Raw genomic sequence first — 25,323 nt, 5'->3', positions numbered from 1 at the left:
AACAATCCAGATGTCCTTCAACAGATGAGTGGATAAACAAAATGTGGTATATAAACACGATGGATTACTACATGGCAGTAAAAAGGAACAAGGATGTGGAACGTATGACAACATGGATGAACCTTGAAGACATAATGCTGAGTGAAATAAGCCAGACACAAAAAGAGAGATATTGTATGTTACCACTAATGTGAACTCTGTGACAAATGTAAAATAAATATTTTATATTGTAGAATGCAGGGGAACTAGAGATAGACAGCAACTAGTGAAGGGGAAACAACAATCTAATAAGAACAGATAAGCTATGGAGGGTAATATCATTGTTATGGGAATGCTCAGGAATGATTATGGTTTGCAAACTTTCTTGGGTATGGTAGAATCATGTTGGAAGCAATGTAGTTACTTTAGGTTTTTTGTTTTTCTTATTCCTTTATTTTGTTAGGGTCTGTTAATTTTCTTGGGGCACGGTAGGAACATGTTGGAAGCAATGTAGTTATTTTAGATTACTTGTTTTTATTATTCCTTTTGTTTTGTTTGGGTTTGTTAATTTTCTTGGTGTATGGTAGGGACATATTGGAAGCAATGCAGTTATTTTAGGTTATTTTTCTTATTCCTTTGTTTTGTTTGAATTTTTTTAATTTTTTTGATAAAGTAAAAAAAAAAAACCAATGCATTTAAAAAAATAAATAAAACAGATTACCATATACATTTGCTTAACTGTGTGCTTATCAAATCTTTAAGAAAAGGAAATATTTCAGACTAAGACCACAACTCTTGAACCCATTTGCGAGTCGAGTCTTTGATGACCCATTCTCTGGGTATCACTTTATCCAGTAGGGACTTGCTATAGCCCCACCAACTTTAAAATGCCAAGAACTCCGAGTTCCTTTAAGATAAGGTGAGAAAGCCGTATGCCTTGAGCACCAAGCAGCTGTGCAGGATGTCTACCACCTGACTGGTCTACATCCAAATTATTCAACCAAGATTTAACACAGATCTTCTCATCAGATAGCCTAGAACTAAAGATGGGGTATGTGTAGCAACTCTCCAAACTAATCTCTGCTGACACCCCCACCCTTTTACACTCCCTCCTAGGGTGTGGCCTGGTATTTCATGAATTCTTGATGACAAAGATCATGCTTCTACTATGGCAGGTCCTGCCTTGCTGCCACTTGGCAGCACGTATCCTTATTGGTTTCAGAATCTTACAGTTTTTCCTCTCTTTCCCTCTGTTCCTTAGCTTCAAACTCATTTTACGTGATGATCTATAGGGCCTCTGCTTCAGCCTAGCAGATACCTGGTCTTCTCTAGCAGACAACTTACTTCTTCTTCTCCTACACCTGGAACTTCTACTCATTCTATTAGTCCATGTTCTTCTGCTCCTCAGAAATCACCTCCTTAATTAACACCACCTAACTCTGATCATATCTTTGTGCTCTATTCTTCAATATTTATAGTAGTAGCTGCCAAACTTTAATGTGCACAAGAAACAGACAGTGGAGCTTGTTAAAATGCACATTTCCAGGTATCATTCCTGGAAATTTGCATTAAGTGTGGAAGCTGAATTTAACAAGTGCCCCTAAATTCTAACGCAGGCCAGAGGACATTTTGAGAAACACTGTTAATACTTATAACTGACACTATATTAAGTTGTCTCTTAAGAGTTCTTAGGTTTTCATTTTATTTTATTTACTATATATATTCTATATACTCAATTCAATAATAAGATGATAAAAACACATTTTTTATTTCTTTTTTTTTTTCACTAGAGAAGTAGTGGGTTTACAGAACAATAATGCATAAAATACAGGATTCACATATTCCACCCCACCAACACTGTACATTGGTGTGGAACATTTGTTACAACTGATAACAGCACATTTTTATAATTGCACTATTATTGAAGTCCCTGGTTTAACTTAGGGTTCACTGTTTGTGGGGTATAGTTTCATGGATTTTTTTTTTTTTAATTTTCATTCTGTTACCAGATATATAATCTAACATTTCCCCTTTTAATCATATTCAGATATATATTTCAGTGCTGTTAATTGCATTCACAATGTTGTGCCACCATCGCCACCATCTGTTACCAAAACATTTCCGTCATTTCAAATAGGAACCCGGTATATTTTTAAGCCTTAACTTACCATTTCCTATCCCCATTCCATCCCCTGGTAACCTGTATTCTAGATTCTGACTCTATGAATTTGCTTATTCTAATTTTTTCAAAACAGTGAGATTATACAGTATTTGTCCTTTTGTGTCTGGCTTTTTTTCACTAAACACGATGTCTTCATGGTTCATCCACGTTCTCACATGTATCAGAACTTCCTTCCTTTTTGCAGCTAAATAATATTCCAGCACATGTGTATACAACATTTTACTTATCTATTCATCAGTGAATAGACACTTGGGTTGCTTCCATCTTTTGGGATCTTTCGGGTTGCTTCCACTATGAACACTGATGTGCAAATAACTGTTCACATCCTGCTTTCAATTCTTCGGGGTATATACCAAGTAGTGGATTGCCAGGCCATATGGTAATTCTATACCTAGATTTCTGAGGAACTGCCAAACTGTCTTCCACAGCAGCTGTACCATTTTACATTCCCACCATCAGTGAACGAGTGTTCCTATTTCTCCACATCCTCTACAACACCTGCAGTTTTCTGTTTTTTTAAAAGTGCCATTTTAGTAGGTGTGAAATGATACCTCATTGTGGTTTGATTTGCATTTCTCTAATAGATAGTGATGTTGAGTATCTTTTCATCTGCCTTTTAGCCATTTGCACTTCCTCTATGGAAAAATGTCTATTCAAGTCTTTTGCCCATTTTTAAATTGGGTTGCTTGTCTTTTTATTGTTGAGTTGTAGGATTTCTTTATATATTCTAGATATTAAACCCTTATAGATATGTGGTTTCTGAATATTTTCTCCCATTGAGTAGACTACCACAAAGTCCTCTGATGCATAAAAGTTTTCAGTTTTGAGGAGGTCCCATTTATTTATTTCTTCTTTTATTGCTTGCATTTTGGGGTAAAGTCTAAGAAACCATTGTCTACCACAAGATCATGAAGATTCTTCCCTACTAAAATAACAAAGTTTGAACCTTTCAAGAACTCATTTCAGTAAGAATTCTAATGAGATGGTGAAAGCATCTGGAGATACAGCTATACATTTAGTCTTTGTAAAATAACTTTTACGTCAATTCACAGGAATGACTGTTTAAAATGGAATTGTTAAACTTCATCTCTTTGAGCTGCATATTATTTGTTCATTGGGTCATGATGGGGGAGAGGAGTGAGGAAGGCAGTTCAGGTGAAAGGGTTCTATGCCAGTGCATTCTTAGACAAATTCAGATTTCCTATCCATTGTTCCGTAAGTGCACTGAGCTAATACTGTTCTGTGTGTAAAGGCCAAATAAGTCCTTGATGCTGACAAATGCCCTAAACAAAATAAAAGTAAAAGTAGCAAAATGATCACTTTATAATTATCCTTTGGTTAGAGTTTCTAGGAAGGTTTGTCTTCTGGAAATGACCTTTGTTAACCCACCTCTTGAAGCAATACCAATTTCTGCACCATAATCACTGGAATGGAGGAGAAGGGAAAAGAGGACAGGCAAAGGAAAGGGTTCTTTGCTCAATATCTTCATATCTAGAAGACAGTTTCAGAACATACTCATAGTTCTATGTGTGTCATTTTAAAGTGCCTGTGTTTATGGTGGACAAATTTCAGTTCTTATTTTACAACATTAAGCTTTCTAGATGTTTTGAAGTGACAAGGTATGAAAAAGTAGAGGTAATGAATTAACCAATTTGTAAATATATTTTTGTTAAAATTAATAGAAAAGCAGTGTCTTGAAAATGGAATTGTTAAACCACCTCTAGGCAGTATATATCAGTATTTGTTCACTGAGTTGTCAGGAAAGGGGCAGAGGGAAGAATAAGGAAAGGGAATATACAGATATGTTTATATTTAAAATCTGATTATAACTATTGATGTAGTGTGAATTAATTCTGACTATACTATATGAATACATTGTCAAACAATTAAATAGAAACCTCACTTATTGCTAATATTTTAATAGTGCAGATCTGATACTGAATTGTCTAAGAAGCATTGTACTTATTTTACTCTATTGCTTTATGGCTCATTTTAAATTGGTCATGAAGGGAACACAGTATTTAATCATAAATTTATCAATATATATCTCCAGAAGGCTACTATCATTTTATTTTTTAAGGTATTTTTGTCCCCACAAATGATAAGGATATGTATCTTTCCTGTATTCACTGGTAGTATATGCTTGAATATCAGAACACCCACGGGCTTTGGAACTTGGACATTGGTAAATTTCAAGCTTTGTGAAAAAACACAAAACATACTATATGAACTCAACCATGTTAAAAAAAAAAGTATAGTCACACACAAGGGCCAGAAGGGTACAAAATATAAATACTCAAAATATAAACTGCTTGTGATTATGGGTGACTTTTTTTTAAGTTCTTTGCTTCTTGGTTTTTTTTGTTCTCTATAATGAATATATTAACTTCAAAAGTTGAAAAAATATAAATGTTATTTTAAAAAGAAATGAATAAATAATAAAGGCATTTAAGACCCAAGAAGTGACAGATATAAGGACAGAGCTACAGATTTAGGAAGTACTATACTAAGTGATTTAATATGTTCTCTAGGTAGTTATTGAAAAAGCCCTGTGGGCTAGGTATTATTCTTACCCTCTTTTTAGAGATGAGGCAACTGTGGCTTACAGTGGTGAAGTGACTTTCCACAGGAGACACAGCTAGTAAGTGGTAGAGCTGGATGTTGAACACCTAATGCTGAAGCTAAAACCACAGGGACAGTTCAGCTACTGACGGCACTGGGTCTCAGCTTTGCCTGACACTCAGAATCCGTGGGCTTGAGGCACAGATTTGAAGTTTGTATTTTTTAGAGCTTCAAAAATTACTGTGATGCATGTCAAAGAATGAGAACCACTGTGTTACTGGATAAAATATGTACCAGAAGAGGAAAGAGATTTTGGAATAACAACCCAAACTGAAGAAACATGATGAGTTCTTGAGAATAGGAAAAGACAATACTCAGCAGGAGTAGGCCTGGCTCTTTGTTTTTATAGGCTGGAGACACAGGGGCCTGGGTATCACTCTCAACTTCCAGAAGTAATTACTGAGTCTCTAGTACATACCCAAGCATTATGCTGAGATCTTTAGAGTTCTTTAGAGAGATGAGTAAGATAGTCTCTGTCCTAAGTAGCTCATTAATGAAAATCAAAGACGTGACTATATAGAAATGAAATAGAGGGTTATGGGAAGCCAAAGGGAAACAATTACTTCTATTAGGCAGAGCATATTGTGAGGGGAAGAGACATTCAAGTTGGAACCTGAGGGATGAGCACATACATGGCAACTTCCCTGCCAGAGAGGCTTCATATGGTAGCAATTCAGGAAAACTTTCTGTAACTAGTCTAATTTCCACTTTTTACAAATAAGCAACCTGAGGTCCAAAATGACAAATCTAAAACTAGACTTAAAGTCTTCACACCCTGTCCATTAGTTTCTCACTAAATGATTATATTTCATCATATTTGTCTCCCTTTCTGAGAACCTTAGTGACTGATTTTATCTATAGAACATTCAACTTCTTAAAAAGGAAGTATAAATTTGACAGTGCACAAAAAAAACCTTTAACCTTGTGAACGCAATTTATAATTTAGCAATTCCTCTTCCAGGAACTTATCCCAAGGAAATAATAGATGTGCAAAAATATTTAGATTCAAGGCTGCTTGTCACAACATACTGTATAATAGTGAAAAATTGAATATAATGTCTACATTCAACTATAAGGGACTGATTAAACAAATCATGGCACTATCATTCTATGAAACAAAGAATGTTATAGAAGAATATTTAAGAAAAACTATTAACTTATTGAGTGCAGAAAACAGATTACAAATAGTAAAACTAACTTTCTCTCTCTCTTTCTTTCTCTCTCTCTCTCTCATTTGCAAAGCAAAATGAGTAAAATGACATACAACAGAATATTAACAATATTTATCAGTGGGTGGTGAAATTGACCATCACATTCCTCTTTTTACTCATTTGTATTTGTGAAAATTTCTACAATGAATATGCAATACTTATCATCAAAAGAACTAAGAAAGATATTTTCATAAACAGAGATCTAAGAAGCCCTATAAAAGATGGGGAGATAATCACCAGGTAAAAGAACTATTCTCCCTGGGCCCACCAGGGACTCTGATGTGACCAAAAGGCAGAAAGGGGCTTTTTGGATCAAATTCAGCCTCCAGAAAATAGAGAAGCTTATTCTAGAGAATGGGAAGTATGGCTTCACATCCAAGTTGTGTAATCCAGAATAAAAACCCAACAATAAACCAAATTACTTAGAGTGGTCGAATCATGCAGTGTAAAGGGCACCAGACTAGGAGTAGGCAATCTGGATTCCAGACCCTACTGTAACTTCAGCTTAAACTAGTTGCTTACTCCTCTGGGGTCCCAATGTTCTCATCTATAAAATAAGAATGGCATGTACAAGATTAGCATTTTCAAACTGGTATTTCTTGGAATAGTAATAGGTGTATCCGTATATAAGTTTGTTTAAGAAAGATTAAATAAATTTGGGAAATGCTAAATCAGAGACTTTCTAAGGTCTCCTTCTCTAACAATGTCTAATTCTGATTCAAATAGATACTTAACTAATACATTTAAATCTACTACATTTACAGATATACTGTCTAATTGGTTATCTCATATTAATTGAGAGGAATATTAGTGAGATAAGTCAAAATAAACAACAATACTCTCTAGAAATTTTCATACCTTGAGAGCAGCAATTGAGAGCAGGAGGCAAAGAGTCTAACAGCAAAAGGGGCAAAACAATGTTTGAGAAAGGATTGCATAAAGTAAATGAGTTTAAACAACAACTTTCAATCTGTTTTTGTCTATCCTTCTAAATGAGCTTTCTCTTCATATTCTTACATAAGAGTTGCTAAAAAAGACTTATGCCAATACAGTTCATCCCATCAATTTTTTAAAAAAGTCATTTTTAGATAAAATGGAGAAAAGCAATCAATCTCCTAGTGTTGCAATAAACTATCATCTTTCTTTCCTTGTGTTGAAAGAGTATCCCACCTAGAGCCATGACTACTTATAAAACAATTCCAAATTTTGAACAGCTGAGTGCTGTCATTTAGTATCACATAAAGGAAGATTAGACTGCAGAAGTGTTTACTGAGGTAAAGTTAGTCTTCCCTCTTTCTCTTTTTTGAAGTGCATCACAGCTATAACTGGTTGCCTGAATAAAGAGAAAGCCTAAGTAATCAGGCAGCAGACAAAAGAGCAAGAAATACCAACAAAGGGAAATTTTACAGAAAGAAAAGTTTATTTACCCAGGAAAAGTATCAGGCAAGAGAGTAACTGTAGATCAACATGGACATGTCCCTGGAATGCACTAATAATCTGCAATTTGGATAATTCTCCCACATATACTTGAGATTTAACTGAATATACCTAATGTGCAGATTAGCAGCATACTAATTATAGGTTTATCCTATAGTAACCATTCATTATCAAAAGGCTCTTAAGTTTTTCTAAGATTTCTCCCTCATGACAGGATTCTAGGTAGATTTAAAAATCAAAGCATTTAAAAAAATTCATATTGTTGTGGATAAATTCTAGTAAATACATGTATAAATAGCACAGAAGTTCAAACTACAGAAGTATGCACCTTTTATATCAGTTTTCAGTCACTTTGGAATAAGAATAGGACTCAAGCAATTACTTGCTCAGAGAGAAAATACTGTATTAAAGATAGAGGTATTGGTGAGGAACTCAAAATCACAAATAAATCTTCGAGTATTCGATGCATTATCTACAATAACTTTCAATGTCAAATTCTGCACTATCAGTAAAATGGCATATGGAAGGGATTTGCTGCTGTCTACTATACCTTCTTTGAAAACTTAAAAGAACACAATGTTAATTCTTTAAAAAGCAGAACAACAAAACCCAAGTTTCTTGAAGGTATTTTTTTTTCTTTTTTTATGTATGAGCATATTATTAAAGAAAGATTGTTTGAACTAACAAATCATATGGAATTCCAAGGAAAATGCTGTTTGAATCACGGGAGAAGTACTCTTCCTAAATAATAATGTGTACGCTCTGGACAGGTTTTTGTTAATGATACTGCTAATTCTTTCTTCTGCTTCCCTTCCTCCAACATCCTGTTCTCTATTTTGTCTATTAGGATGGTGGTTGTTTCTCCAAGTCAGTATATCACACATAAGAAACTGACAAGATTTATAGAAATGGAAGAGCACTTATCAGCTCCTCTCTGATGGAATGTGATAAAAAGTAAATATAAATCAGTCAAAGTATGAGTTCACAAATAAAGAAAAACTATCTCCAAGTGTCCCCTTGACTACCTTATCAACAAACACTGTTTAAAATGGCTAATTATAAAGCAGCATAGAAGGATAATCTCAGGCGTTAACCATCTTCAATAGCAACAAAAGTCTAAGGTAAGAAGGAAACATATTTTAACATTTGACTAAGGGAATGGATTGGATTTTTACCTTTAACAGAGCTATGAAAGACCTCTGGCAACATCATGATACCTAAGACCTTCCATGGAGTGCTTTATAGTGAGCCAGGTACCATGTTAGAAAATGTACACACATGAACGCTGCTCTGACAAGAAGTCTACGAAGTAAATGTTACCCTCACTTCACAGGTGAAGGTACAAAAGCTCAGAGAGGTTAGGGTCCAGGGCCCTTCACAGTCAGGAGGCTCACGGCCACACAAGTGGTAAGTGATAAAGGCAGAGACTCAAAGACAACCTTGCTCTGATGTGCCCAAGAGCTTTCTTTCCATTGAGGAAGAGATGCTAATTTACCATTACACAGGGCTTGTGTGGATATAATTTTCATGATTCTATTTATCTCATTTAAAAATAAAATGTTATCTACTTGTTCTACCATGGAAAAAAGATACAAAGTTAAGAAAAAAAGTCACACAGCAGTATCTAATGTTATCCCATGTTACTAAAATAAAATCTATACATGAGTATACATGGTAAAAAACATGTATGTTTATATATTCTTAGGAAAAGTCCTGGAAAGAATCACAGCAATCTCTTAACAGTGATTACCTTGGGGAGAGGGAGTAAGACTGGGGTAGGTAAAATGAAGGGGGATTTTGCTTTTTACACTGCCTATCTGTGTCATTTTAGGAGGATGCATTACTTTTATAATTTTTTTAATAAAACACACACACACACACATACACACTACTGACCTGACGCACTTAAATTTGAACACTGTTGTTACAGCACCCTTACTAAAGAATGGCAGTTCCCAATGAAGCAAATGGTAGCTGACAAGTGCCTAAGGAAAATACTTTCTCCCCTTTTTGTTTCCGGAGTTTAGTTTTGTTTGGGACCAATCCAAGGAGACTTTTCTAGATTAAGAAAGAATCTAAGAGGATCTACAAAGATTTATAAATGAACTACCAACATCATATCTGCTCAAGTCTTGACTCCTTCCCTGCAGCTGCTGCTCCACCCTTTTGCCTATTTTGCTACTTTGATCACAATGTGCCCTATGCTTTATATAATACTGCACTGGAAAGTGCAAATATTGTGTCATTCTCAAATGGACTGTAAGCATCTTGAGGGCCTGGGTCTAAATGTCTACGTGTTCTATAACTGATATTTAATTAAGTTCGTGGCATTTATTCATTTCCTGAAAGCTCATATTATGAATCAGGCACATGCTAGGAGCAGAAAATGCACTAGTAACCAAAATAAACAAAATCTTTTCCTTACTGAATTTATATTATGTTTTCTAGGGGAAGGGCTGGAATACAGACGTGTAATGAGCAATTATAGTACAACATGATAATGTCTAAAAGAGCATATGAAAATACTGGAAGACAAAGGAGGAACACCAAAGTCAAAACACTCTGGAAAGAGTGAAATCAAAACTAAGGCCTTTAGGATGAACAGGAGGTAGACAAAAGATGATTAAAAAAAACCCATACACCCTAGGATAGGGAGGTGAGAGACAGTAACATGGCCCTGAAAGTAATACAGGTTGGCTGGAACCCAGAGTATGGGAGAGGGGCAAGGCTAAGAGGCGCTGGGGAGTTGGCAGAGGCCAGATCACACAGGGCTCATAAGTCATGTGCAAAGTCAAGGGGAGCTACTGAAGAGTTTTAACCAGTGGAGACAGGAACAGACTTGCCTTTTTATAAAGATCCCTCCAGTTACAGTGTGGAGAATGGATTAGAGATGGGCAAGACCGAAGGCTTATGGAGCCATTCAGGCAAGAGATAATAGTGTCCTGAAGAATGGGAGTGGGAGGGACAGAGAGAAGTGAACAGATTTGAGATATATTTAGGAGACTGCTGAGTTGACAGTTTATTCTGTGACTGACTGGAAGTGGGGGTGATGGAAACAGAGGCATTAAAGAGGGTGTCCAGATTTTCAGCTAGAGCAATTGGGTATAGATGATGGTAACATTGTCTGAGCTAGGAAACTCAGAAGGAGGGGTACATTTAAGGAGGATGGATGGGGGCAATTGAATGAGTTTAGTTTTGAACATACTGTGTGACCATGAGATAGACTAAACTGAGACTGAGATAGAATACATATATTTGAGATTTTATAGCATTGGGATAGTAATTGAAGCTACAGAAATGGATGTGATCAATTTTAGGGAAAATAATTACAGAATGAGGAGAAAAATATGTCAAGGGCAGACTCCTGAGCAACTCCAACATTTAAGAAACACAAAGAGAACGCAGAACCCGTAAAAGAGACTGAGACAGCCATAGAGGGAAAAGGAAAATCAGAAACATTTGGAGTCAGAGAAGCCAAGTAAAGAAGATATTTCAAGAGTGGTCATCAAGGTGATCCTTAAACATGGGTAGACTGATGTAGGCTAGCTTTAAGTAAGTTAAAAGTTCAGTAATTTTTCAGTTTCCAGCTTCTTTTTGTGGTAGTAAAAATATATGCAAAAATATAAAACACTTGTCTCAAAAATACAATGAATATTTAGATACAGTCTAATTATTATTGCAAATAGTTACAATATATTTAGATATATATAATTCTAGCTATTACTGAAGATATAGGCCAGCTAAATACAAACTCCCCACTCCCCTGAACTATTCTTGTTTTCTTACCGCCAACATTTTCCCAATGAAACCTGGGTCAGAGGCATCAATGACTCTTCCAATTTCATTACCCATGATAACTAATCACCAACTTCTGCCTATCTCCTCTTTGTAATCTTTTTCATCTCTTCTCTTCCCTTTCCATTCCCACAGCCACCACCTGCATCCAGGTTCTAAGTACCATACAACTGGACAGCTACAGTCTACTGGCTTCCCAGAAAACTCAGTTATTCATCTCCCCTCTAGAGCAATTCATTTCACACAGAATAACCACATTAATTGTCCTAAAATACTAACTTTAATTGCTCTATTCCATTGCTGGAAATTCTCCTATGACTTTCCATTATAGACCTTTGTTCAAAATTTTCATTCATTTAGCAAATATGTAGGGTAGTGCTTCTCAACCAATCTGTGTCTAAGATCCAGTTTTTGTTTCCTTTTCAATTTCCAGTCCATTGCAGATTGATACTTTTGTAAATTTTGTAAAATGCTGCAGTAAAGTCAAATGGCTATCAAAGTTTCTAAATGTTTACTTTCAATTTCCAATATTTATCTTACTGAGGGCTGGTAACACTTCATGGCCTACACTGGTCTTCAGCCCATGTTCCAAACAACACTGATGTTATGATATGTATAGATAAAAAGATGTTGTGCCTTCAAAGGCCACAGAGCAGTGGTTCCAAACAGGGTGATTCTGGCCCCCAGGGGAGACATCTTCTATTGTCACAACTTGGTGGCAGGGGAAACTACCGGCATCCAGTGGGTAGAGGACAGAGATGCTGCTCAACATCCTCCAGGAAACAGGACAGCCCCCACAGCAAAGAATTATCAGCCCCAAATGTCAACAGTGCCCTGAGTTACGAATGTCGTACAAATGAATAACTATAATACATTAAGAACACAGCTAGATTCTGGGTATACACAAGGTGCAGGAGAAGGGTAGGGGAAACTCCTAACTCTGTCTGGGATGTTAAATAGGATCAGAACTTAGAAGAGTCTTCACCTCTTGAGTGCTGCATTCATAGCTTTCCATGACCCAACCCATCCTACCTTTTTAATCTTAATGCCTGCTTCCCAACAACAGCTCTGCTAGACTGGTCTGTCATGAAGTCTATCCCTTGGTTAGTCTTTCACCCTTCACAGATATGGGCACCCATCCATTCCCCTTCTCCTATCCAGAACCACTCCACGTTTAAGGCCACTCTCAAGTTCCTCCTCCTCCATGAAGTCTTCTGTGATTCTCTTTCTTTCAATTCTCATAGGATGTTTTATCCGTACTATACATTTGGCACTTAATCATATACTGGCTTTTGACATGGCTTGTTAGGTTATGTTATTTGACTTATAGACGATTATATAATTTTAATATTTTTGTTCCATCTCTAGGTTGACAGTTCACTTAAGACAGAACTTCTCTAACATACCCATAGCAACTACTTCTTTCCTGTATTATGCTACAATAGGTGCCAAAAAACACAAGAGAAAAATAGACTAGAGTTATTAGGTATTAGGCAGTAAAGTCCTACCACCAGCTCTTGGTGTCTCTTGAGCTTATGACAATTTGAATATATCAGATTACTAGAAAAATAGCTTATTTATAATATCTTAGTCTTAGTTTATTCACTTGCACATATTGAGCACTTATATTCCTTACTCTGGGCCAAGATAAGGCCACTGATTCTTGCCACTTGCAATCAAAGGCATTTCTAAAAAATCCGCCAGAAATAAGAAAATTAAGAAATCTCAATTGAGACAGATTCTCTACTCAAACTTTAAACCTAAACAGATAAAGAGATCTTTATGCTTTTAGTCAATATACTCAGTCTTGACAAAAATATGAAATTTTAGAAAATATTTGTAAACTTTAAAAAAAAAAAAGGAGGAGAAGGTGGTAGGTTATCTATCTAGCACCTTGCCTTGCTTCCCCTCCCCCTTCAAAGGAAGGGAAAGTAGAGCAGATGAGGGACTAGAAAAGTTTAAACAGTTGTCTTGTCTGATATCTAAATACAAAGGTCAGACTTCTATAGTTTATAACTAACCTTATACATACTCAGTATGTAGAATTCTACCAAATTATTAAAGTACTGCATAATTTCTGAATGTAAGGATATCATTTATAAATGCATACAGGAAATGGTGGAGGTGAGGGTGAATCTATAGATTTTCAATGTTTTAATAATTCTTCTTTTCCTTTTCACCCCCAGAACCTATTATGTCTAAGTTCTCAGAACCCTTATATACGGAAAGCTTTATAAATTTCTTTGAGAATTACCCAAAGAAGGGAGACAAAAGTGGAATTTATTTACTCAAAAGGTAATTTTTTGAGTAAAAAGTCAAGGCTTTATTGACTACTTGATTCTTAGCCTCATCTCTCTGATATCCAGAGAAACAGTAGCGATTCAGAATACAGACTCAGGAACTAGACTTTCAGATTTCCAATCTCAGCTCTGCCACTTACTAGTTATGCAGACTGGTCATTTCCTTCCCTTCTCTTCAGGGTTCCTGAACTGGGAGAACCAGGTTCTAGTCCTAATTCTGCCTGTAGCTTGCCTAGTGACCTGGGGCCATAGTTTCTGCATCTGTAAAGTGATGGAGTCAGGGGACTGGACTAGACCAGTCTTTCTCCACTGGGTTGATTTTACTACCCACAGGACATCCGGCAATGTCTGGAGATATTTTTGGTCATCACAAAGGGGTAGAAGAGGTGGGGGTAGCAGTGCTACTGGCATCTAGTGGGTAGAAGCCAGGGGTGCTTCTATGTACAGAACAGACAGCCTCCCATGACAAATAATGTACAGAACAGATAGTTTCCCATGACAAATAATTATCTGGCCCCAAAGTGTCAATGGTGTCACGGTAGAGAAACCATGGGCTAGACTGAAAACTCCCTCTCAAAGACAGGAGGTGTTGCTGAGAAGGCCCATTTTTATGGTTTAACGTCATAGGCTTTCATGAGAGAATAGCACAGACATTAAGGGCTTGGACTCTGGGGCCCCTCTGCCTGGGTTCAAACCTGACTCCACCACTTACTAAGCTGTGTGACTTGGACCAGTTACTTAGCTTTTCTGAGTCCTAGCTGCCTTCTCCATAAAATGGAGACAATACAGTATCTATCCCCTAAGGTTTCTACAAGGATTAAATAAGTTAATATTTGTCAAGCACTGAGAACAGTGCCTGCATTATGTTTATATCAGCAACCATCATCATTCTTGCCAATCTAAAAATGGGTGTAAAAAGAAGAAAACACCAACCATTCCACTTTAGGAGTCACATGAGTTAGACTCCTCAATAGAAAAGGCTTCTGAAGACTCAATTTCAGGTGCAGTTCCTCAAATGTCAGAAAGACTGCTGCCCCTCAACCCGGCTTCTGTCAGCCTTGCTACCCCAGTGCTTCCACAGCTGCTTAAAGGCCAGAGTTAAAGGCCTGGATACAAACATTCTCGCCGTCTGGAGGGAAGAAACTACATACACCATTACTACAATGCAAACAGTAATGAGAAGCAGTGGTTTGTATGTATCAAGGAATCATTTTTATCTTTTTAGCAGAAAAGGACAGGTGCTTCTGCCTACCTGCTGTACGGGGCTCTGTCCATGCCCTTCACCCTAGTGCCCTTCCCCCCCAAGGGAGACGCCAGGAGAGGAGGAGAGCACACCCACGCCCCTGCTGCTGGCTGCACTGGCAGCAGAGCAACAAGAGACAAACAGCCTGTGAGGGGATCTTTTTGTTGCTGTGGTTTTTATTACATAAGTTAGAACATAATATCATAGCAAAACATTCAGACAGTGAGGTATACAGAATAAAAGAACAAAAGTTTCCCTTTATTGCCATCCTAACTTCCCTTTCACGCAGTAAACACTTCTTATAATTTAATGGGCATCCTTAGAAATGTCCATAATGCATTTACTTTCAGTTTCATAAGTTTTTATTAATATAAACATCTTTCTGTGTCAGGACATCTAGAGGTACATCATTTTAACATTTGCTCCACTGGATTCCATAATGAGGATGTAGCATAGCTTATTTAATCACTTCCTTACTGGTGGACACTTAATTTAACCTTAGACGTCAATTCTGTAATGATGCGAACATTGATCTGCAAGTAACTAGCTGTTACTTAGATTTGTTGCCAGCAAATCTAATTCATTGGTGACTCTGCCGGCAGCTCTATCTCGATAAAAGATTTATTTCTAAAAGTCTATCTATAAATCCATAAATTAAAAAATACCAGCTAAATTTACATATAGTTTGACTTTGAGATATAAACAAAACTATATTATTTCTATTCTAATATAAATTTAACTTAAAAAATTGAAACCAATGACACATACTGATTCAAGGTAAAGCATTTCACTTTCTAAAAGGTACATCTAGTAGTTTTTAGGATACGTGCTTTTGTTTCTAAATTCTGCTATAAAGATTTTGGAAACCACAGGGTCATAAGTCATTTTCTTCTTCTAATTAAAAAAACTTTATAAATTTCCCAACCTTATATCAGAATTAGTAAATTATTATATACCTCATACACAGGTCTCACCTATAAGTATTTAGTGGAAAATCAGAAGGGAGAATTTTTGCATCTCTAGTGAGCAATTGCTTTCTTTTCCTCTCCTAATAAATTACAGGCAGACTTGAACAGATGTCATGTTGGCATTCAAAACCTAAAATACAGCTGAAAAGCAAGTTATGACTAATACAAGGGAAAAAGATGAATGTCAGAAAGCTTCTTCTTCTTCTTTTTTTTTTTAAATTTCAGATAAGCTCTTTAGCCTTAGGGTTCCTTTCAGAGTCCTGGAGTTCGGCTAGATGTCTTAACCCCCATTTAAATTGCAATCTTTCCTCATGAGTGGGGGTGTGAAAATGCATTTTAAGAGTGTCAGTGTTTATGTTAATCTCAGCAAGAACTCCTTCCCTCCCAAATGTGGCATGTACAAAACCTTAGCGCCCTTTCTTCCAGTGTATTTTAGTTGCACTGTTCTTAGCATGTGAAAGATGTCTGCCTGTGCCTGAAAGGCTCCTGATCTTCTCGGCAGCTCCACTTTATAGAGTAACTGCAGTTTCACATAGAAAAGAGCTGCTTTCCTTTAGAATTTCAAAAGAAACCTTAAAAATACAGATTGAAAACTGGCTTAGAGAGGGAGACACTGGGGAGAGGGGACCAAAGAAACTACAGTGTCAGTTTCAAAGAACGGGGGCCCGGGACCCTACCACGGAGCTCTCCTCCCCACCAGGTGGCCCGGGCCCTATCAGCCACCGAGTGCCCCGGAGAGACACGGTGGCTTGAAGCCTCAAGTCTCTGCGCCCTTTTCCTTCTGCTTAAATTGGATCACTTCTGCCAAAGCCCCTTTTCTGGGGTAGATATGACCCTATTCCCAAGATTACACTGTCACTAACTAATTCTCTAACAATTATTCCACTGTGCTTAGTGAAGGATTTGTTTTTTTGCTGTGACATTTACAGTTTAGAGGTAATCGCTAGGGATGCTGAAAAATGAAATGTCTTTGCAGAAACTCTATCTTTGCCAACAAAATAGCCAAAATGAAAGAACTGAAGACAAGCAGCCAATTATTTATTCCAGGCACTCTCCACAAAACTGCATGCAAGGAGTAAGTGGGATAGATGTCGGAACAGAAGTGTATATTCAGTTGGCACCTGAATAGGGTAAAAGAATCTAGGCACCTATACTTCCAGATACCAGTCTTCTTTCCTGGGACTCACATGGTGCTTCCATTATCCTACAAAGTGAGGATTTAAGGTCATTCTGGATTAAACATCTATCACTGTGGGGGTTGGAGGGCATTCCGACTAAATATTTATTTGGCATCCACTAAGTGCAAGGTATAGGTCTAGCTTTCTTTGCAAATGCTTTCATCTACTTCCAAGAAGAGCTGTCCCACTTGAATTTAGACAACCTAAAATCTACAGACAACAACAACAAAAACTAAGCTGATATTTCCCCCTAAGTAATCCCTTTTCCTATTTCTATACATGACCTTTATCCCTCTGTCTAGAGCTGTGTGCAACTTTTTTTCCCTTTAAAGTTTTCCTTGATTTTAATTCTATAAAATATAGCAAAAGCAGGAAGATACACACTATGAATCTGAAAGTACTTCAAGACAGAAACTAACAGATTGGAATCTTAGGACACTGATTTTCATGTATATTACCTCAAGCAATTCCTATTTTTACTGCATAATCACATACTTCTGTTGTCATTTAGTTCTATGTCTCATCAGCAACATTTTGTATATTTCTAAACTATTTTCAACTTTGAAAAGGCAACAGGAAGTTTTACAAACAAAAGTAAAGAGCTATCTTACATAAAAAGCATAATAATTATCAGCCTCATAAACACAAAGACAGAAGAGAATTCTAAATTTGTCACTTTGTGAATCTGGAAAATTGATATTAAGCAAAAAGACCCACTTGGTTAAGATTCCTGTAGACTCTATAGGAAAGATAGTGATTTGGTCTCAAGGCAAAAGTAAAAAAGTTCTCCGCTTAAAACAAAACCAACCCAAACTCATATTCTACATAAATTATTCTTTCCTAATCACTTTTTTTTATTTGAATTCATTTAACCAATTATAACCAGTGTCTGTTTATATAAGTTTGTCCATTTAGTTAACAAAGAGTGAGGAAAAAATAGCCAATTTTATTGCCAACTGGCAGGGTAAACAAAGCACAAAGTATATATAAAAAGAAGTTGTGTAATTTTATTTTATATTCTGTCCAAGTGTAGCAATTTGTACTTTTATATACCTTTACCAAAGCTTAATGAGAACTTTATAATCATACCGTACTTGGAGTGCCATGAATTACTCTCCTGTATAATTCTCACAAAATTCAAAAGAAAAAAATGTCTCTATTAGGAAAATAGAGAATGATATGCATAGCAAGAGAATTATTATTGGCTATTTTGCCATAAAAATGAGTAGCTTTAGGATACTCAGAATCTACATTCAGAATAAAGAGAAAAATATCTTTCAATTCAGCCCAAAGGTCAAGGTATTTTTGCATTAGTTTTCTTTTTAAATCAGAATGATGACACATGCTTCTTGACAGCAAAAAGTCATAAGGAGAATATATATATAATTTTTTAAAGGCCAGAACTAATTTTTTGTATAATTAAATTAATGTTAAAATATTAGCAAAATAAATCCATATAAAAGGTTCTGGGCAGTAGCACTCAGCAAATAAAAATCCAAATCCACGGTCCTCAGTCAAAAAATGTACATGATCAACAACAACAAAGCACACTGTTATCATTCAATCCACTTTCATACAGATTGTAGAAAGAGCTTAAATCCACTATGAATCCCAAACTTGTTTTGACTTAATTTCAAACTTCTCCATAGCTGGCAAAAAGTCACAAGTTAATTAATATAGTTTTATTCCTTCATGCATTTTCTATCCAATCTCAGACAGAGGTCCATAAATATGATTAATTACAGAAGCAGCTATTTTTCTACTTGTTAGCTGGAGAGTATAAATGTTCAAAGAAACAGAATCATTAGAACCCTTTCTGTCCCAGGTCCCAGTCTGGAAAACCAACAAAAAATATTCCATGAGAATAACTCAAACTATATTCAAACAGCATTTCCATGTCTTGATCAAAAAGCTTTATGAATTCATCGTGCTTCAAAATAAACATTACCAAGATAGTGAGCTACCACATTTTTTACCATTTTCCAAATTAAAATTCTGTTTTTTATGGATTTGGCCTTTGCATCTTTCAGATAAAAAAAGTATGTTATTGACATTTCAAGGTGTATAAAACTCAGGTGATGAGGGTCTCTGTCATTTTCTCTTAATCCAATTTCAAACTCGACCTTTACCCAGCCAACAGGTGTGTGCTGTGTCTGTAATTTATCAGAGTGAGCGACCAGGCAGAAAAGTTACCAACAATAGGAGGCTGATACAGCCCAAGCACTTAGTGCCTAGAAAGCAGTTCTTATCCTCACCAAGATGAATATACTTTTATGTCACAGTAGCAATTTAAAGATAAAAAACGATGGGGATGAGGGGAGTAACATATTTATAGTCCTTCAGTTTTTTGGGACACTGTTTTTTTACTAATAGTCTGCCAGAAGCTGTTATGTTACAAATTCCTTTCTCAGATATTCTGTTGCTCACATTCCAATCTAACCTATGACATGAGAATGAAAATGGTCATGACAGCATTTCCACTAGGGCAAATGTGAAATGTGAACCCACTTACACAGATAAATAAACCTTCAAAAAGAAAATGATAAATGAATAGAGTATTTCTTTGTATGCAATATGGAAACTCCTATGTATAGCCTGCATTTGTTTCTGGATCAAACTTACTTAATTTAAAAATATGCCAGGGATCCATTTACTAGGTATGAATATGTACTAATTAGGTGATGCAAAAGCACAATAAAAAGGAGCAGCAGCGAATATTAGAACAATGCCCACCATCTAATAATGATTATTAGCAGGGTAAATCCAATTCATATCAGATCTTTAGAGTCAAGTGAAATTCTAAATATGTCCTATAGAAATACATTCTAAGGAAAGAAAGAAAAATAAATAAGTAAATAAATAAATAAATAAAATGGGGCAACCATGAACATTATTGCTATTATTTCTCCAGAAAACTAAAATGTAATTTTGAAAGTCCTAATACTTCCAAGGTTTTTTAGAAAATGTATCTCTTTATTAAAAGAATGAGTTAAAACAGAAAAATACTTTGGTGAAAAAATAACTTCAAAACATTTTTGAAAAGAGATTCTTCATCATACTACTTCTTTAACAATATAAGCTTTTCTCAAATTTTCCTTTTTAAACTCACCCATCTGCTCCACAATCTCTGGAGGAAATACTCGGGAAGCAAATGCTCGTCGAAAAATATCTGAAAATTCCTTGTCCAGACCACCTATTCCCATTTTTTCAAAGTTCCAGTCAGGATTGATGATAGACTGGCGATTTTCCTTGGTTTTAGCTTTGCCTACGTCAAACAAATATAATCAAGTGTGAAACAAGAACTTCATCACAAAGTGGAAAAAGACAGAACTCCCTGGGCACCCTCAATGCATAAAAAGAAGCTACCTTTATACAAAGATGAACAACATGCTCTTAGCTGATTTTCTAAGAAGGATGAGTGTTGCTATGCTATCTATTTTGTCTGGTCCCCATTTATGGTCAGAAATACATTTTCAAAATAACTAGCTAAGCTTACACTGTAGTCTATTTGTAATTAATCCATGGAGCTTGGTTTTATTTAATCTCTAACCCTACCAAGTTAACTAATTTAGTTCACTAGAAGAAACACTATGTACATATCTGACAACACTAGTTGCCAGAAATACAACTGAAATATAACAGCCTCTCAAGGCTCCTAAAGCAAGTGTATTTTAAAATTACATATATTTGCCTAGATAAAGTTTGTAATTGGGTATAACCCTCAGCCTGAGAAGATATAATGAATAAGTTTGATGTCTTATTGCTTTTTGTTCACTTGCAAACAAGTCTACAATCATTCTAAAGACTTTAGTGATTATAAAATTCATGTTTACAAATGCTCTAATAAAGAAGATACAACACCTAACTTAAATGTCATAGTGCCACCTAAAGCCACTCAAGAGTACCACATTTACTATATCAAACAGAAAGAATAAAGTACCTTAGCATACTTTACTATAAAACAGAAAAGTGTAATATTATAGTTTTTATAAAATCAGGGAAGTCACATCAGAAATAGTAAATTCTACATGGCAACTTTATGTTTATGATCAGTTCCACAGACCCAAGATTTCCTTTATGAAGCTATCAAAAGTATTTTTCTTTTACTCTACTGCCCTCTTGTGACCAAATTTACTGCATCCTAAATCACTACATAATTTTATTTTCCAATGGGAAAAACCACCAATCACATACTTCGTATGAATTACTTACAAAAACTTAGATTGTATGAAATCTATGCAACTCTCTTGGGACAAGACACCATACAAAAGGTATAAGAAAATAAAATACAAATAACTTCAGAAATGTATAGGCTCAATAATAGATTATGATATATCCTACATTTATAAAATGACATACTAAGTAATCATTAAAAATTATTTTGTAGATGTATATTTATGAAATACCCCAATGATTTTGTAATAAGTCCTCTCAAGGGGATGTGCCCTTTTCCTTCTTCATTTGAAAATCTCCGTTGTTAAGCCACATATAGTAACAAAGTCCTATGTCAGAATAGTCTAAAAACTGTAAATCTTACCAATAAGATTTAGTGAAGAATTTTCTGCTTTTTCAAATGCAACTTGACTGTTTCCAACAACCAGTCCTACTTCAATCTGTATAGAAAGATAATAATTAGTGCAATAGCAGGCAAGGCCAAAATGAAGGAGAAATAAGATATTTCTGTGCAAAGCAAATCTTCCAAACTAGTATCTAAGTTACATTTACTTCTCTTACAACTACCTCCTACTATTTCTATTTTCCTTATTTCAGTGCCTATATCTTTTCTATAATGTCTTCCTTCTTATTATTTAGTTAACTATATTACAATGAAAACCATCTGTTTTCAACCAGGATTCCAAGTGCATATATAAATTTCAATAATTTATATATATTACAATAAAAATCATTGGTTTTCAACCACGATTACTAATGCATATATAAATTTCAAATTAGTAACAGGTCTGCAAATAAGTAAATTTTAAGCTATATTTTAATAACTATATATTATACATATACACATTTACATATTATCTGTATGTATTTTAATAACAAAGCAATTTTTCTCCCTACTATTTTACAGGACAAAATACACAATACAAAGAAATCACTGAGCAAGAGAATGGTTAGGAATATATTAATCTGAACAATTCACATCATAAATATTTCCAGTGTTAGAAATAAACCATACCTTCTGTCTTTTACCTGTCGCAGGCTCCCCCTTCAGGATGCTAGGATCCATGGCTTCAATATCCTTCACCAGTAAACCAAAAAGCTTGTCATTGAAGCTAAATACAAGCTACATATAAAAGGGGAGAAAAAACATTTCATGATATGATGGCTTGATTCTCACATCATCACCAATGTTTTCTAAATGCAGAAAAGCAGCTTTCTCCTGTATTCCTCCCAAATATGCTCCACAGTAAAACTACCCACATAGATAATGGGAGGAAAAGAGAATTAATGTTTGCTGAATATCTGCTATGTACCAAACACAACAGGAGGTGAATGCATACATGTATTTCTTCTTACTTAATAACACTCTTGGAAACACAAATTATTACTCAGTTTTACTAATGAGGAAGCTGAAATCCAGAGAGTGGTTAAAAAATATGTCCCAGAGTCACAGTAAACCAATGTGCCAGGATTCAAGCCAGATTCAATCCATGCTGTTTTCACAATCAACACAAAATGCCTACCATACAAGTACAGAGGCAGCTTCTGGAAGCTCAGTAATTCATTCACCAAGTATTTATCGAGTGCCTTCTACAAGTGAGGCCCTCCTCTTCATGCTGGGGATACAACAGTAAACACAATAGGCCAAGCTGACTGTCAATCCTACCACTAGTAATTACTATAAAGAACAGTGATTCAGGGAAAGATATGATTACCTCCCTACATTACGGAGGATTTTCTCTTCATGGATTTACAAATATCTGCATGCTAATGAATTTTAAATTATTACAAATATCTAAGCATTTTCTGATTCTTATAAGCATTTTCTATCTATGTACTGAAGCTAAAGGAAAAGGTAAATACAATGAAATTTAGCTGGGCAATTTGAGCCCAATCATCAGTTAAAAATGCAGAAATCTAGAAGGAATATCATATAGCAGAAAAAACAATGAACAGATAGCGCACACAATAGCAGCTAAATGTCATCTCAAGAAGCCTTCTCAGACCATCCAACCCAAAGTTGGACCCCAGTGGTTCCTTAGTGCATCATCTTGTTTTACTTTCATTAAAGTACTTGACAGTGTATGACATTTTCTTTTCTTTTCTTTTCTTCTCTTTTTTGTCTGTCTCTCACAACTAGAAAGTATGCTCTATGAGAGTAGGAATTATGTCTATTTTGTTCACTGTTGATCATAGTGTCTAAAACAGTGCCTGGAACACACTAGGTGCTTAATAAATATTTGTTTAATTAATTGACTAACTGATTAATAGGTTCTTGTTTCAGCTATGCCCAGGGCTATGGAGCCATGGGCACGTTGCTTATCTTCTCTAGACCTAAAATTCCTCATTTGTAAAGTGAGGAGGTTAGACAAGATAAGCTTTTAGGTTCCTTCCAGTTCTAGCACCCTTCAATATAATAAATACACTGTATTCTTTTCCTGTAATCCAGTTTCCACTTGCAAAAGTTTGATATTATAATATATAAATCATCCATATCCTTAGAGTCTTGTCCTTGCAGGTTCACACTGTTTCAGTTAGACACAAGAATGAACAGAGAGAGCGCTCCTTTCACTTGCTCTTTTCACTGCATAGCCCATTCCTTCTACCTCTTCCCTCACTCCTGTCTCACAGACCTTCCCGCCTGAGAGACACAGGGCAGACCAGGAGAGTCACTAGGGAGCCGAATGCCACAGAGCGGCAGTTCTCAACCACCTGAGGCTCAGGATCCCTTTGTACTCCTAAAACTTTTTCAGGACCCAAAGAGCTTTTGTTTCTATAGGATATATCTACTGATATTTACCATATTAAAAATTCAAGCAAAAAAAAAAAAACTTTCAAATTTTTTAAAAGTTCAAAATAAATCCACTATATATGAACATAAGTGACATTTTAAAAAAACCACTATTTTCCTAAACAAAAACCACAAGTGAGAAGAGTGGCGCTGTTTAACACATATTCACGTATCTCTTTAGTGTCTGGCTTAATGGAAGACAGCTGGGTTCTAATGTCTGCTTCAGCTGTCAATGTGCTGCACTAGTGCACATCATGAAGTCTGCAAAATCCCACTGTACACTCAAGAGAAAGTAAGAGGAAAAATACAAATAATGCCTTAATATTATTATGAAAATAGTTTTGACTCCACAGATTCCCTGAATGGGTCTCAGGGACCCCCAGAGGTCTCTGGACCACACTTTGAGAATTGCTGCTGTGAAGCTATGGTATGAGTAAGGAGTCAGGAATGGTTAAAAATGTAAGAGGCAACAAATGAATGCAGTGGTTCAGTCAAAAGAGCAATTTCATTCATGTGTGCAGGCAAGTAACAATTCATGAACTCACACATGTTTTTAAGTAAAATTTTAAAAGAAAAGATCTTTTTCCTAGGAGGTTAATAACATAATATTAACTGAGGTCCAAAAAAGAGGCAAGATCAGCAAACATCATTTTAAATGAGAGAAAACCTGGGCCTCAGAGTTTCCATGAAAAACTTGAAAAACATAAATACTTTTTTTTAAGATTCTGAAAGGTCTATAACTCAAAAAAGCTAAGAACTACTTTTCTACAAAAATATATCAGTGAAAGATATATTCCAGACACAAAACAAAAGAAATATCCCACAGTAAGAAAAGAAGTAAGACATTTGATATATATATCTATCTGCAGGGTTTCCAAAATTGCAGGGGAAAAAGTTGCTGTATTATGATGCAACTTAAAAGCTATTTTAGAATTTTTCTTGTGGCTTGGGCAGAACTTTCCTTACTCAAAGCAAAGCTTTTTTTTTTTTTTCTTTTTCTTCTTCTGCATAAGAAAGGGTGGGAGGGATAGATAGCTAGAGACAGAAACAAGGAAACAGGATGCCTGACCCACAGACCCCGGCAGCCTAGTAAGCACATCTCCCCTCAATTTAATCACTCATCTTTATACCCTTGTTTCGATACAAAGCTCCTCTTTGTATTTAAAAAGTAGAATTACTTCGGGATAACTGCAATTCAGAATGTCTATAAAGTGAAAGGAATGAAAGAAAATTTAAAACTACCTGTTGTCCCACAGAGAAAGCCTGGTTGTTGAACTGCTGAATAAATTCTGCTGCCATCTTGTCAGTGTCATAGGGGTTGGAATCAATGCTTTTCTTCTGCAGGAAATCGATCTCGATGGTCATCGTGCCGATACACTGCTTGGCCTTGTCAAATGTATATAAAGACACTAGGGAAAAAAAGCATTCTTTTAAATCACAGAGA

General features: G+C 35.7%; 1 protein-coding gene across 3 annotated transcripts in view; it reads right to left on the bottom strand.

The window, feature by feature from the left end:
* The window catches only part of NSF (N-ethylmaleimide sensitive factor, vesicle fusing ATPase), a 181,828-nt gene that overhangs the window by 78,925 nt on the left and 77,580 nt on the right, over positions 1–25,323 (bottom strand). For all 3 annotated transcript variants that reach the window (XR_005212643.1, XM_037808729.1, XM_037808730.1), the window contains exons 5-8: positions 25,122–25,288; positions 22,104–22,211; positions 21,453–21,528; positions 20,025–20,180 (exon numbers count right to left, since the gene is read on the bottom strand). Coding sequence is in view for 2 of the 3 variants with exons in the window: in XM_037808729.1 (XP_037664657.1) it covers positions 20,025–20,180; positions 21,453–21,528; positions 22,104–22,211; positions 25,122–25,288 (507 nt within the window). In the remaining variant the exon portion in view is untranslated. The remainder of the gene's footprint in view (positions 1–20,024; positions 20,181–21,452; positions 21,529–22,103; positions 22,212–25,121; positions 25,289–25,323) is intronic.

Source organism: Choloepus didactylus, chromosome 18 (genome assembly GCF_015220235.1).
Source record: "Choloepus didactylus isolate mChoDid1 chromosome 18, mChoDid1.pri, whole genome shotgun sequence".
Lineage (NCBI taxonomy): Eukaryota > Metazoa > Chordata > Mammalia > Pilosa > Megalonychidae > Choloepus > Choloepus didactylus.
The sequence above is the reverse complement of the archived record's forward strand: the minus strand, read 5'-3'. Positions and strand labels throughout refer to the sequence as shown.